Source organism: Gasterosteus aculeatus, chromosome 6, assembly GCF_964276395.1.
Source record: "Gasterosteus aculeatus chromosome 6, fGasAcu3.hap1.1, whole genome shotgun sequence".
In the NCBI taxonomy this organism is placed as follows: Eukaryota; Metazoa; Chordata; class Actinopteri; order Perciformes; family Gasterosteidae; genus Gasterosteus; species Gasterosteus aculeatus.
Window position 1 is genome coordinate 14,313,689 of NC_135693.1, and position 15,810 is coordinate 14,329,498.

General features: G+C 43.9%; 1 protein-coding gene across 2 annotated transcripts in view; it reads left to right on the forward strand.

Annotated features, from left to right (window-relative positions):
• The first annotated feature begins 274 nt into the window (after positions 1-274).
• adam12b (ADAM metallopeptidase domain 12b) overlaps positions 275-15,810 on the forward strand; it is a 59,223-nt gene continuing 43,687 nt past the window's right edge. The window contains exons 1-3 of one of the 2 annotated variants that reach the window (XM_040179101.2): positions 275-855; positions 9,590-9,711; positions 12,662-12,735. In XM_040179101.2, the coding sequence (XP_040035035.2) occupies positions 741-855; positions 9,590-9,711; positions 12,662-12,735 (311 nt within the window). In that variant the 5' untranslated portion in view covers positions 275-740. The remainder of the gene's footprint in view (positions 856-9,589; positions 9,712-12,661; positions 12,736-15,810) is intronic. The other variant, XM_040179100.2, reaches the window with a different exon arrangement.

Below are 15,810 nucleotides of genomic sequence, written 5' to 3' on the forward strand. Positions count from 1 at the left end.
TTTACATGCATAAATCTCATTCTACACATCGTAGTGCTTCGCACCACATTTTCCAGCAAATTACATTCCAAGCGTTGCCATAGTCACACCACGGTGGGAGGTGCGCTTCTAAAAATCCATCTATATATATGTATATATACATATATATATATGTATATATGTGTATAAATATATATATATACACATATTTATATTTATACATATATATATATATATATATATATATATATATATATATATATATATATATATATATATTTAGCCTTGGCGTATGGGTACTTGAGGAAAGAAGTTAACACAGTATTCAATTATTTGTGATTTTACCCATCCGGCTTTAGGACCCAGCGGAGCCTGAAGCGCACATGGCAGTGTGGCGGCTCCGGCCCTGGAAGGGATGACAAGTCCGCTTCACTACTCCGACATCCTCTCGCTCTGCCTCTTCTATCGCCTTTATTTTCGGTCATACCCGGTAGCCCTGCCGCGTCAGCAACATTTAGCCACCGCATGCATTTTGTACGCTTTTCCCCTTCACACCGCGCGCTCGCTCTCTCGCCGTCGCGAGGAAAAAGTTTTTTGACAGCTTCCCTTTCGGACTGACAGAGATGCCGCCGAGTGCGCCTCGGTGAAACTGCTATGACCTTTGTCTCCATCCCGTCACCTGTGTGAAGTGTGCGGTGCCGCTGCTGTCCCCCCACCTCCCCACCGCGGACCCCGGCTTCACCTCACGGCGCGCGGGCATCATGAGGACCTGGAGGCGGCGGAGGAACTTTGCCTTTCTGCTCTTCGCTCTCCGCGTCTGCTGCGTGTCCACGGCCACGGAGCACGGTGACGGCGGGGTTCACAGTGTGCGGGGGGGTGAGTACCCAACGTAACCCAACGTCACCTAACGTCACGTGTCGTTTGGACCATTCTGATGAAAACGAAGAAAAGTGATTTATTTTTGACGTATAATCCGGATGTGTGGTGTCATCAGTGGAGTTACCTTCATGTAGTTTATGGAAAATAACAATACACCAAATGAATAATCCCCTTAAAAGCTTTGTGGGAGGCTTAAGATGATGCACGCCAGTATGTGCGCGCCTGTTGTCATACGGCCCTTTGTGCTGCAATCATCTTGCAGTGCATTTTACATTTGGAACATGCAGAGGGGGGGTGTATCAGGGGAAGAGTGTCTTTATTTCATTTTTTTTAGATCAATATTGTTTTCCTGGATGGAACAATACAGGGAAGTGTTTGGATGGACGGATGGCTTTAACATCCAGGAGGATGCTGCCTTATCTTGATCTTGTAAACATAGACCAAACAGGATGTTGTTATTCATCAGCTAAACTGAATCTACTGGAGGAATAAGACAGTGATAACCGGGAATTGTCTCTAAGGGGACAGAGCACAAGCCAGGATACAAATGTTTTTGTGTGTTTGTTAGTGTATCTGTCTCTGTGTGTGTGTGTGTGTGTGTGTGTGTGTGTGTGTGTGTGCGCGCGCGTGTGTCTGCATCCAAAACCGCAAAGAAAGAAACCGAGACAAACATCCTTAGAGATTCACCCCTTTTAAGCTGTCGTCTTGTGTTTTAAGTTCTGTTTTTTATGGATCTTAACAAGTCCTTAAGTTGGGATACACCCGCTCCAGATCTGATAATGGTTAACAAGAAATTTAAATTACTTATCTCTTAATCTTAATTTGTCAGCTGATAACCACGTTGCATGCCATATTTAGAGCAGTTACCGAGGACCAAGTCCTAAAAAATATTCTCTATGGTGGAACTAGAAGTCTGTTCTTCTTCTTGAAATATTGTGCATTGTTTATGACTTCTGTGCTCGCAAACATGAAGCCTGTGGTTGCATCATTACAGAGCAAAACTTCACCCTGAAAAATGTCTGCAGAGAGGTGGAAAGATGTAGCTCAGGAGACATTTTACCACATGCATCATCTCAATGCGAGGTCATTAAAGCTCTCACTCAAAGGGTCAGATCATGTGTGAATGCCGGGAGTATAAATAGCTTTAAGGGGCAGTGTGAGTAATGAAAGAGGGAGCACATACCTTTTCATAAGCTTTTCACGGCCTCCATCCACCTCAGTGGGGACCGCGCTACCATGTCTCTTATCAGCATGTATAGTTTGTGAGACAGCATCCAGCAAGGGGGAGGCTTCCCTTGCCCATATTTGGCTTGAGTGATGCTGACGGAAACCGTTTCCAAGACTTAAATCAGCTGAGGGCTGCACCCCTAAAACACTCAGCCAAATCTGGCAGCCAGATATGGATCACAGCCGACTGACATTCAGCCCCCCATTGCCAGAACACCTATGAGTGCGCCAACAGCGATACGCGACGGACTACCTGGACGGAGTTCAGGAACCGTGTTGTGTTAGTTACTGAAGCTATGAGATGTCAAGATTTTTCTCTGGAGTGTCATATTGTGCGTGTTTTGGCCATGGTTACAACAGCATTTACCTCAGTCATAATGTCTGTCTCTTATTGGCGAAATAAAGAAAGAAAAGGTGTCTGAGGCAAAAGCAAAAAATGTTGACTAACAGCTTCTTGAGTGATTTTTCAAGATAACTTAGTAACTCATTTTTTGTCTAATACATGGATAAAAATAACCTTCTGTCTCACAATTGTTGGTTTACTGATATTTTTAGAAAAACAAAGTCTTCAAAGTCAGGTGATCAGTAGTTAAATTGTACATCTGCTTGTTAGCTCTCAAAAAGACTCAACGCTCAAGTCCCGAAAGGACAAGAATCAAGCAGAATGTGTTTACACATCTTTGATGGATCTCTTTCTCTGTGGCCTTCCATCTCCTTGTCTCCACTCTGCATATCAACTGGTTTCTCTGATTTTTTTTTTCTTCTCTAGGCACCAAAAACTGAATAGATAATCAAAGACGGATCCAAGTGATATAATCAAAATCAGCGTTAATGTTGTCAAACAAACCGGCGGAGAGCAGGATACAACCCGACCACAGTCGCCTTTGAAAACCAGTCAGAATCCCCCCCCCCCCCCCCCCCCCCCCCCTTTGGTCCCTCAGGTCTCTCAGCACAGTTTCCTGGGGTGTAACTCAAACCCATCCGCCACCAGCGGTAGAACGCTGACGTATGTCCGCCGTCCTGGTTAAAACAACCCCTTTCTGCTAAAGCCATTTAGGGAATAGCCTCACCCTAGTGTTGTCTCTCTGTCGCTTGGGGTTAGGGGTTAGGGTTTGGGGCAGGGCCGCAAACCCCGGGCGGATCCCCAGATGGAGGATCCAATGGCGCTGAAAAGAAATGCGAGAGTTGCGTCGTGAAACTGCGAGGAGAACGACGAGAGCTGTGGGCAGCCGCCCGCAGGAGCTTCTGACAGACAGCAGTCAATGGAGTGGGTGTGATGGATGGAGGGGGAGGGGGGCGGGGGGGCATCAACCTCCAGAGAAGCTGATAAGAGACACAGCGACGGTCACCCTTCCTCTCGTCCATTTCTCACACGATTCTCTTTGAAGTTAAAAAAAAGAAAGGGGGCTTCTTTTCTTTGAGCAGCAAAGATGGGAAGAAAGTAATAAGGGAGAGAACGCGCCGCCGTCGCATCCCATTTACGAATAGCGAGCTATTGATGTGTGTGCTTGAATGAAGATTGATAGCAGATATTGGATCCACCAGAGCTGTAAGCATGCAGTCATCGGGCCTCACATTTAGAATGGATGAGAGGCTAGAGGTCTAATGGAAGAAATTACAGTATTTTGGCTCACACAAAAGAGCTGGTGAACATATGAATTCCTCAGAGCAGCCGATGCTTGTTTGTCTCTTCCTCTTTGACAGAGCGCCCTTCCTGTATTTGACATATTTGGATAAGAGTAAGGACAAGACAGTGGACTGATGAAACCACACGGTTCCTGAACCACTCGGTCGCCCCCACATCAATTATTTCGTAACAAAAAGGGCATCACACCTCAATGTCAGGTTATTTATTCTGAGGTGTCTTTGATTGGATTCCAGCCTCTAAAACCATCAGCCTTTATATTTTGCAAGTATTCGACGGATGGAATAGATGATGTTTTGAGAGACGATTATATGAAGTGAACATTGTTTGTAAGGAAAGACCTTTGAGGTTTGCTCACATCGATTTTTCGTTTTCATGTGTGCGTGCTGCACTTAAAGGAACTCTCTCCTTTAGTACAAATGTTGTGCTTCTTGTGGTTTTATTGGGTACACATTAATTCAGCATGTTGCATATGCTGGATGAATGTAATGGCTTCGATTTAAAAACAACGCTTAAAGGCCTTTTGACTCTGCAGGCTACTCGCTGTGCGCTCGCCGCTGGGTTCGGTGGACACGGCTGCATCCAAAAGGTCAACGTTTGCACAAACCGCCGAAATGTGTTCCAGAGCCCGGTGGCGTCGCATCGGCGGGTTAATGGAAATGTTATAAGTTTTGCAGCTAAAGGTAAAGTTATTGGGATACTACCAAAGTTATTTCACCTATCTGAACTCTGGAAAGAGAAATTGCCATCCAAGAAGCACGGCCAGAAATCTCCATCTGTTGGAACCCCCACAAATAGCTGCTGGGTGACCCAGCTTGTGTGACACGTTTCTGTTAATCCCCAAATTCCACTGACTGAGGGTCCTATAGCTCTGAGACGTAATAATCCAATCTGTGCCGACGGTACGGGTGTCGGCTCCACCGCTGTTGCTCCCACAGGATGGGGACGGGACTCCCAAGCAGAGATCGTTAACCCACCCTGGGACGTCTCCCATTACAGTGATCGTCAATGTGAGCTGCCGAACTGGGACGCTTACTCCCTCTCTGGGCTGCTCTGTTTGGAATAGATCCGCGGGGGTCCCACATTCAGGATTAGCGCCTTCTCAGCTTCAGCGTTAATCACTGCAGCGTGTCATCACAGGGGTGAGTGATGGAGGACTTGATGGAAGGGAGGGACTGTTGATGTGAGGCAACGAGGCAACACTCAATTTTCACCTCGTGCAAAGAGGCTTTTGGGCCTCTTTGTTTTTTTCTGTGTGCCTCAGAGCCTCCGTTCTCTCCGTCTCTAGGCCCGGCGTTATCCTCGGCCAATGAGAAGCCCACGATATTGTTCCTCATCGGAGGTCAAATTGTCAACCTCTCTCTTTTATGTCCGTTTCTATTTGATTTCGCTTTGGACAACTTACGCAAGAGGCGCTTTGCGGTTGTACATGTACAACAAAGACGTTGGTTGTAAAGGCGCCGATGTGCAGAGGCGGAGAATATCGAGGGCAGCAAAAATGATGTTGGTATAGTAATTGTTTTGACAGGCCTACAATCAACGTGTGTAATGTCGGCAACAAACTGCTTATGGGAAAGGTTTAGACTGGGAAGAATTCAGTGTAATGTAATTAAATTGTGATTAAATTTAATTGGATGGGTATAATTAACTTTTACCAGGCTTTCAATGCACTGACAGACACCCTAGTACAGCTTTTCTGTATCAGTTTAATAGGAATAATTTTATTTTGATGGTATTAGAAATTATACTTTTAATTTCCAAACACCACCTTAATACCCTGATACCGAGATCACCCATGTCTAGTGTTTTGATTGTTTTATGTACTATTTCATTTGAGAAAAGAAGCCTTGCATGTTTCAATGGATGATTTTCTTCTTCAAGTGAGTTTCTATTCCACCACTTTCAGCACCAAACATAAATTAATGTGCAGCAAAGTAGCGAGCACGTCAGAGAGTGACAGTTTCTATTCAATTTTTACATAATGCTTTCTTCTTTCATTAGTCTAGAGACATCATATTGAAGATAAACATTGTCAGCACCAGGACATTTTTTATTTTATCTTTCTACTGTTTATACAAAGGGGTTCGTCAGGAGCCTTTTAACGCGCAGGATTGCAAAGTGCTTTCTTTGATGTGCTGCAAAGTGTTTTATTATGAAAGGAAACTAATGTTTTCAACCGAGTCTGTTCCAACCCGTAATAGCGAAGACCATCTTAAAGATGATGTTGGTGTCTCTCTATTCATCTGACTGACTCTAACCTCCCGCTAATTACATGAATGTCAGGCAAACCTCACAAGTATCACTGTGTAATTGATGCCGCAGTAGAAGCTACATGTCGCTTGTACTTCCAGGAAGGATTCCATTAGGATCGTCTTCAGCTGTGTCGCGTTTCAAAGCAGCCTCATTTGTCATTCTCTTTGTGAAGGGCCCTTTATTTCCGAGGGCACAATGTAGGTGTGGCATCCGTCAGCGTATTTAGGTCACTGGTGTTTTCACACTGAATCAGTGACTGGATGTGTTCAGAAAGCTCTACTGAAGTGCTTGTGGAGCTCTTTTGTTCCACACGGAACGAAAGGATAAAAACATTTTGGCAACTTTACTTCATAGATTTTGTTGGGAGCAAAGAACTTCTGCTGCTTCCTTCGCTGTGTGGCCTGGTCTTTGAAATGTGCCATTTTAAGTTCTAGGTATTGTTGTTGGTGGTATAGTGTATCTACTAATGGCTTGTCATCCTCATCCGGTTCAAACATACTGACAGCAATAGTTTGACATTTTGGAGTGAAAAGCCTCTCTAAATGATTCATCCCTGCATCTTTCCAGCGTGCTCACCCCAAGAACAAACGTAGACACCAAGCAATGTTCACTAGGACATTCTGACACGTGGACCGGTGGCTTACTACAGGCCCTCGTGATGAGCGGACGCCCTGCCGCCTGAGCCACATCCATCCGTTCGTTATCTTCCTGTTTATTTGGGCCCACGTCGCGGGGGGGTCAGCGGGGCTTAGCGGGGCTTTACAGACCTCCTTCACCCCACTTTCCAGCTGCGACATGGTGAGGGATCCAGGAGGTCTACATCAGCTGGCCCAAAACCAAAATGTGGTGGATTTCCATCGAATCCAACAGAGACAACAGTTGTGCACCTCAGCTGTGCGTTGCGTGTTAAAGATATTTGTACAGACACATGACGGGGGTTGATTTGGAAGGCTGGTTGTTGCAGCCACCATGCAGATATTGACCATTACATCCATTTTCAAACCCACAATCCGTTATTATCCTCTGATCTGGCTGTTATTAAGGGGAATGTGCTTATAAATAACTGGAAAGTTGCGAGGGCCCCATTGTGTTTCTGACATCAGAGCGGAAACATTTAGCAATAGGGTCCAAATTAAATGATTCTGTATTCTCCAATATGAATATTTTCTGGTTTTCTCATTGCTCTGTGAAATACCTTTGGGATTCTAACCATTTCTAATAAACAACGTATTTTTTTTTTTTTAAATACGTTGGCTACGGTTTCAGGAAAGTGTGATTGCCATTTTAAACCAGACAAACGGCTAATCAATTAGCTCAATAAAAAGTATCACCCCTGTCCTCAAGCTTTCGATCGCATGATGTTAGAAGATTGTGTTTAAATTAAATTGTGAATTGCTTTCTTTCCTACATAAGGACTGAACTTTTAAGCTTAACTAAAACTGACATTTCTATTCCTGTGTTAAATCAACATTTAAATGAGACAGATGCATGAGGTAGCCCCCCCCCCCCCCCCCCCCCCCCATAAAGTACACCGAACGCTGTGTATAGTTTGTATGCAGGTGTTGACCGTTGCGATGCGGGAGGTTGATGAAGTCACACTGAGCCGCTTGAGCTCTTCTACTCCCTGAAAACCTCACACACAGATTACCACATGTCCCTCGTGTCCTTCAGGTGCCCGTCTTGACCTTCCTCATTGTTCATTCTCGTGTTCGTCCCAAGAGAGGGACTCCGTGTTTACATTGCTGATTAAGCAGATTCGAGGTGCGAATGAAAAGTAGACTAACCCTGTATTCCGCTACACGCTAGAGGGAATGCACAACACATTATTTGTAGGTAACTCTCTAAGTGTGCTTAATGAGGATTGGGTTCTGCACCCCCCCCCCCTCATTTTGTTTGTTTATTCTGTTGGGTGTGTCACTTCCCTGCTGAGTAAAGTAGACATCAGCCGCTGTTTGAATCACTTACCACTTAGTTAGTAACACATGCGCCGGGTAGAATGCTAAAAACGGCTGAGAGGAATTGCCCTGGTTATATTATCAAAGAGGAGTTGTCTTTCAAACAGATGTGGTTTTTTAAGGCCATTTAATGAGAGAGCAGGGGAATGGCCTTTTTTTTTTTTTTTGTATGACCCGCAGCGGATTTTCCAATATGGATATGCAACTGTAGTCGGCTACGCAATCAAGATACTCTCCAGAAAACATATGGGATTAACCCAGTTTTAGTTGGAATTCCCCAAAGAGGATAAAGCCCTTGGGAATCATGAATCAGATCATGAATGTAATGTTCTCTTCATGTTGGAAGGGATTGCTTCTTTTTGGGGAGCAACAATTCTTAGCGGTCACCCGGCTCGTGTCGAGGCGTATGCACTTCGTGACAAATCTCTTGAGGAAAGATCGTTCAAAAGCAAATGCAAATACTTTTGCCCTCCGATGTGGTCTGAGGGTATGCTGTTCAATCTAGTTGGTTTGGAGAATTACCCCAGCCCTTTATTTGTATATTTGAATTAGCACACAAGAATCTTATTTTTTGAGGGATGCAGATTTATCGCGAGGGTCTTCACACCATTGGGAGTGATGAAGTCTTTTATTAACAAGACGTCTGCTCGACTTTCCCTTCACGGCTCCCTTTTATTGCCTCTCTAGCCGAAGCCTGTGGTCCCGGTCATTGGTATTCCGCCTGTCTAACGTGGTTTTCATGCACCACTAAAACCTCTGGTGATAGCGGGCGAGTGTGAGATCTCAAACGACCTCCCCTCTACCGTCTGCTTCGTCTCTCTCGCTCCTCTCCGGGTCGGTTCCGTTTACTGGGGCTTCACGGGAAAGCCCGCGGGGAAGGATGCAGACATGCTCAGTGAGGCCGTGGGAGCGCCGGCGAGGGAGGACGACTCTGTGGGAGAATAAGGAGGAAAGCCGAGAGACGCACGCTGAGCGAGCAGAGGGAATTGTGACTGTGATTCACACATTCTACCAAAGCAGTTCAGCTTATTGTATTTCCTCCTATGCTATATTTATTTACATCCCAGTTGAGCATCCTTGGCTAATTGGCATGATCAGCCCCGAGCTTTGTTGATTGGAGCATTTAATGGGAGGGCTTAAATGATATGAGAAAAAGTAGAACAGATGCAGTAGACTAGAGTTCCACTTTCTCACTTAATGTATAAAGCGAAAGGGGAAAAGATCAATAAGAAGTGGAAAGGACCATTTCATCCTGCCATTATTATTATTTTTTTTAACTCCATTCCTGTCTGGATACATCGTAAAGGCTGAGTTCCTCGTAAACTGTGTGAGAGCATTTATTATTGATGCCCTTGTGGGGGGGAAAGCACATCTCTCCACAGGAGCACGAGTCTGCTTTCACTCCATCTCAGCAACGGTCCACAGCCCGTAGGTGTGCCGTGTGCCTCCGTTGCAGTGCTTTTACTGTCTGAAGCATTGTGTTCTTTAATTAATGAGTAATATTATTTTTAGTGTTGGCCTATATCGTCGACCCCCTTTTTGTCTGCATGCCAGTTCGTTTTAACGGTGTAACTGTACACGCGTACTTTTCAGTGCGGCGTTTGATTTCCTGACTCAAGTCTTGTCATTTGTTCTGGTGTTCTTTTAACAGGAAGCGGTCCAGATGAGGCTAAACGGCGAGGGGAAGCAACCGAAACAGAGCGTTACGGGACCACGGTGCCTCTGCTGCTGAAGGGCGAGGAGCGTAGACCTTTCTCCCACCTGGCTGCCACGGTACTCACAAGGCCGTCGCACATCACCGCCTAACGCAAATGCTTCTGTTTGATGTAACCACTGCACATGACTCCTTCCCCTGTTGCCTCTCCTCGGCTACGTGCATTTGCTTTGGTAGAAAGCCCCTTCATTAGCTGTGTTTGTGGTGGAACTAACCGTGAAATGAGTCTTTGAACTAGTCGGACTCTCAACAGTTTTGCAAGTCAGCAATGCACAAACGTGACGAAGACGTGACGAAGACGTGACACCACATCGCTGTCAAATCTGTCCATCATGTCATTTATCATTTAATGTACGCTAGACTGACGGAAGCGTTCATACACATGTTCGGTCCAATCAGCCCTCCCCGGACTCTCAAGTTGTGTGATCTCAGGCAGGGAAAACCAATCTGCCCACCTAGTACAGCTGCAGAAGAAAACGTTTGAATCCCTCAGCACAACTTAAGGAAAGTTTTCCAGTGGAGGGAAATGCGTAGGTGCTCCCCGAGCAATTTAGCCTTTATTTCCCGTTGCAGGGAAGTCAGCGTCTGAGGAGGCTGTTTTTCCTGCAGCCTTATGCTCCTCTCTCCAATTCCGTAGAGAGGGGCAGTGAAGTTAATTACATGAATCGAATAGATCAGCCACGTGTCACATTGGGGTGAGGGAAAATGCAGATTTTAGTTTTATGGCGTTCTTAAAGAAACCAGGACTTCAGATCACGAACAAAATGGTGGCAGATAGCAAAGTTTAGTTCACAAGGTCACATTCATTTAAGCTCATGGTGAAAGGGCAGCTCACATCTCATTCCATGTGGGTTGACGCTGATTAAACACTCTGAGCATGTATGTTGCAGTGTACATTGCGTGATGCACATGTAAGCAGTCGGGAAAACCCAAAAAAGTGGTGAGATTAAAATTTTAATAATTATACCACAATTTCCACAATAAAAAACACTAGTACAAGCAAGTATTCTTTACAAGTCAAAGTATGTATGATAATTAATAAAATCACAGCTTATTCAAAGTATACGATTGAAGCCCTCACTATGCAGCTAAATGGGTTCTTTTAATTCAATTCAATTATTATATAAATCAGAATCAGCGGACACGGAATTTGACTGTAGTTTTCTCTTTGCTCTAAATGTACATACACAGGTTTTCAAATAAACAAGAAAATATATATATATATATAAAAAGTAGATTAAAGCAGTTCCATGAAATATTCATTTTAAGATTGTAGCTTGCATGAATATTATTTTATAAAGATTTGTATTGTTTCATTTAGTGTACAGCAATGCATTGTATTTCATACACTCATCATAATACATGTAGTGAAGAAAATGTATTGGAGTAGAAAGTAGCCACAAAATGTTACAGCATGAGACCAAATGATTTGCTGGTTTCACCAATTGAAAAAGCACTGGAACACCTAAAAGCCCCCCATTTCCAACTTCATCAGATATATTTAACCACCTGCTCCTGCTAACGATAAAAATGTGCTGAAGAGATGCAGCGGTTCCGCAGTAAGCCATCTGAAAACTGACCTTTCCCAAATGAAACTGACATCCGGGGCACCGGGCAATTTTCTTACCAGAGATTGCACAAAGACCTCAACCGCCCGGGAAATAGATTGATAAAGTCGCTCCCGGTGCCAATACGAGGTCACGGAGCAGTCGTGAAATATTGCGGAGTCGTTACACGCGGTGACATTGACTCTCCAGACAAACATTTTTGCAGCCACATTTGCAAACAAACACAGAGCCACTGGCTCTCAGGCTCTGCAGACAAAGCACTAGCTCGAGGACATTGGTCAGCAGACCTGAGTCACTGTGACGATACAACAGTCTGTCTGTTCCTTAGTGTGCAGAGACTAAGACGCATTCATCGCCTCTTTTTATTTGTTTTTTAGTTCCAGAATATTTTGAAGCCTCGTAGCATGGATGCACATTGCTGTTGTTCTTCTGCAAGGATACTTCTTCTGCTCAAAAAACAGCTATTTTCAAAAACCCAAAAAAGGCTTAGGTTATTGGAGGGCTATTTTTAAATAGATTAAATCTCAAAACGATATTTGACAAAGTGAGGGGAATCCTCTGCATAACCTTTATTTCCAGAGCTTTTGTAGCAATAAATAATTGACACTGATATACTGACATCATATAGTCATCACGGTTGCTCCTGCTCGGAAAAAACACTTTGTCTTCTGCCAAAGAAACATCACAACAATGTTGAGATGCATGACTCATTCTGGAGTTTGTCTAGGTTAGGTAAGCAATACTGTCCTTGTCCAGTTTTAAGCATATTTTTTGCGGATAAAATCCTCTTCTTCACCAACTGTATTTAAAATAAAGGTGCAATATCATTATTTTGTTTTTCATCACAGCATTGGCAACGGTAACTTGATTTGATCAACACAGCACAGCACTTTTTCACACAGAATAAGTACACAGAGAATTTGATACCTTGCTGAGGAGTCGTCTGCAACTTTTCATCCAACTGGGTTTTAGCTGCTCCCTCTCTTAATATCTTGCAAATAGCAAAAATAATCAAAACAGCTAAAATCAGGTAAAATGATAAAATTAGCATTTATATTTGCATTGCGTCCTATGAATCTCTCATGTTTACAGAATGCAAAAAAACTGACTGACGGTGAAAAATACTGTATAGAAAGGTGACCTTTGTATAAACATGTCGACCATATAGAGTAACAAAAACTCCCACAGTACGGATATAAAACTGGAGTCAAAACTAGTCTGATGTATCTAGTTTTGCGTCATGCACAGACTTGGGAAGTGTAGAAGGTGGGAGCTTTCTTCCTGTTCCTCTCACACGTTTGTTCCTTTGCCACATCCTGCCTTGTATTCCGCCTTGTGTGTCAAACCGAAGTGGAAGCTTTCACACAAACGCCGATGCGCAGGCCGGATGGCTGAGCTGCGGGCGCCACCCTGATGCTCGTGTCATCTTTTTGTGTTTCAGTGTTATCCTGCGTCACTCAAGCTGCTGGTGCGTGCGGAAGGGGAACAGCTGATCCTGTTGCTGGAGAAAAATGAGTGAGTTTCCTCTGATTCATTTAAATGATCCGTACTCCATCCTAACTGTCATATTGTTCCGTACTCAATGTGAACACAAGACAGAGCACACTAGATATTTATTATGATAACAGATAAACCCATGCACCCAGCTATGGCTGGCTGGAGTTATAGATGCAAGAGCAAGAGAAGTCCTATGGGTTCGGGCAATGAAATAGTGTATTCGGAGGAGGGGGGGGAATATGTCTGCTGGTGATTGGACCCTTTTATGGATGAGCTCTGTGGACATGGACATTTTCCTCTCCTCGCTCCTCCACTCGCTACCAGACTGGCGAAAGGAATAACGCAGTGAACAGAGGATCGAGAGGTGGGGATTATTTGGAGTTCATAAAAATGTAGATATATACACACATTCTCACTGCCGAAATGTTTCATATAGAGAGGAGAGTGCCCGAATGAAGAGTGCGGAAAGGCCAAGTTACATGACCGGGGACCTTTACAATCCCCGATGGCAATGCGTCCCAACGTTTGTTATTCGCAGGGAGTGGAGGCATAATGTTTCACCTTGCTGCTCTGGGATACAGATATTGACATTGGAATGATGGAGTTGCTGCACAGCTGGTCAGACCTCATCGATGGTGACGCTCTAACAAACACAAAGCAAACAGCTTTTTTCAAACTGTGGATCCTCGCTGGGAGTTTGGAAGTGACAAACAAGTGACAAGTCTAATTACTGATATTGATCCACATATTCACTGTCTCTATGTCCAACACTGATAACTTATTTAAAAGCCCTCCCCTCGATCCTGTTCTCCGGATGCAAAGCATTCGAAAAAGCTTTAAACGTAATGCCACCGTCCAGAAATCAGAAAAACCAGCTGGAAAAACTGTCCCGACTGACCCCTCCCGTCCACGTCGTCCACCTGACCTTCACTGACCTCGGCTTCAGCTGTGAGTCATCCGTCACCAGCCTGAGGCCTGGGAGCATGCTGCCGTTCCCATCCGGCCCCTTCTCTGTCAGGCCAGATGTGTCCTCTGACATCACTTCACCAGTTGAGCCAACTCAGAACAGGTGGGCGTTGACCTCCGCGCGGGTCGCCGTCGTCGAGGCGGTGACATTTCAGTCTGAGGGAGGAGGAAAGATGAAGGCACATGAAAGGAGTGCAAAGGATGTAGCTGTGCCTTTAGTGTTTCTGAAAGATTAAAGTCTGGCAACAGTGAGTCCTGCTCCGAAATGTTATTTTCCGAAACTAAATATATGCGCATTGCTCCAAGCAATTTTAAGCAATCCGATGTGTTGACAGATAAGCCTGACAGGCTTATTTGCTCCACATCAAGGAAATAGTTTTAATTTCGGATTTGAAGGTCTGTTTTTTTGCCAGCAAGAACAAAAAGTTAAAAGGCTGTATTGGCCAAATTTAGTTAATTTTACTGTTCCACGCTGTCATCATGGGTTCACTAGATGATGCATGATCTCTGTGTTGATATCCCTCTTTCTATTATTCTATAATATTTTCTAAAGCAGCAGCTGATCTTTTGTGAACTAATCTGCAGTTAATGTTTAGTGCTGCTATTTTTTTCCTTTTTCTGTCAGATTTGATTTGTTGATTTTCATTGCGATGCAAAGAGAATCTTACATAAAAAACATTTTTCTAAAATGCAACAAGCCCTTGTAACATGGAACATGAAAACCATTTCCATCAAATCTTTCATTTTTTCATTTGGCCTTAATGGTCCAAAATAGTATTCAATGTTTGTATGCAGGTGATTTTGATAAATGAAATGATGAACATATATATAATACAGTGTAGACTAATTTGCACAAGGGGAAAAGGAAAGAACAGCCACTAATTAGTGTGAATAGATCTGAATAAAAGGTATCCAGAGTGTTGCAGACTTTCTTTTCTGCTTGAATCGGCCTGGCAGCTGCAGTTTGCTCATTGGGCAGAAAACATCTGCTCCGAGGCCGTGTGAAATGATGACAGTCATCACCAACACGCTACCAGATGCAACTCATAAACCGCTGTTTGTTAGCCGCTTGGCCCTTTCCCAGGAAAGCTCGGCTACTGAAAGACGAGTACAGATTTACATTTGTGTCGGTTTTAAAATGATACACTTTCAGTTTGAAGTGTCTTCTTTCAGAGTTATTATTTTTAAAAATGTTTTCCCATTATTCCGTCAGGTTTTTGTGTCGTTGTTTTTTGTAAGTGCGGTGGGAATGTCCGTGTCATTCACAATATCTAAGGTTTGGCGTGTAGTGCGAGCTGACGGACCAGCAGACGTGTGCCGGCAGCGGCTGCTTGGATGTATAGCATTGATCAATGGCCAGCTTCGAATGATTAATGGAGGCCGTATGGGACGTTCCACATTAGTCTTGATTAAAGACTCCAATAGCAATGTCTGGGGTACTGTGTGTGTGTGTGTGTGTGTGTGTGTGTGTGTGTGTGTGTGTGTGTGTGTGTGTGTGTGTGTGTGTGTGTGTGTGTGTGTGTGTGTGTGTGTGTGTGTGTGTGTGTGTGTGTGTGTGTGTGTGTGTGTGTGTGTGTGTGTGTGTGTGTGCGCGCGCGCGCGCGCACATGTGAGAGAGACCGAGAGAAATAAGTAAGTAGCAAAGGTGTACAGTTTGGCTCATATAGATCTGTTTACTTGATTGAACGCTGAATCAGATAATAATGTGCGTATTCTAAAGCCCAATGTTCTTGAAATTGAGTTCTAGCTAGTGCTGATACTTTCATCTAAGGAAGTTTTTGTGAACTACTAAGTGAGAATTACAGGATAAAGATATTAAATACTTGAACATCCTTTTAGTATTGCAAGTAGGAAGGAGTATAATCAGAACTTGTCACTTGGTAAAGTCAGTCAAAGAGTTTAGTAACATTATTAACTAATAACATTAAAGTATTAGTATTGCTTGGGCTGTTGCCCTAGCAACATAAATCAACTGAAGTCCACTAAAATTGAGCACTTCTGGCGTATTGACGATAGATATATTGAGACAGCCAAGCTGAGACAAAAACATGTAAAAACTTGTTTTCGGGGAAACCCAAAATGTGACCATGCCCTCCGAAAAGGATTGTAGTATGTCTCCTTGGAGCT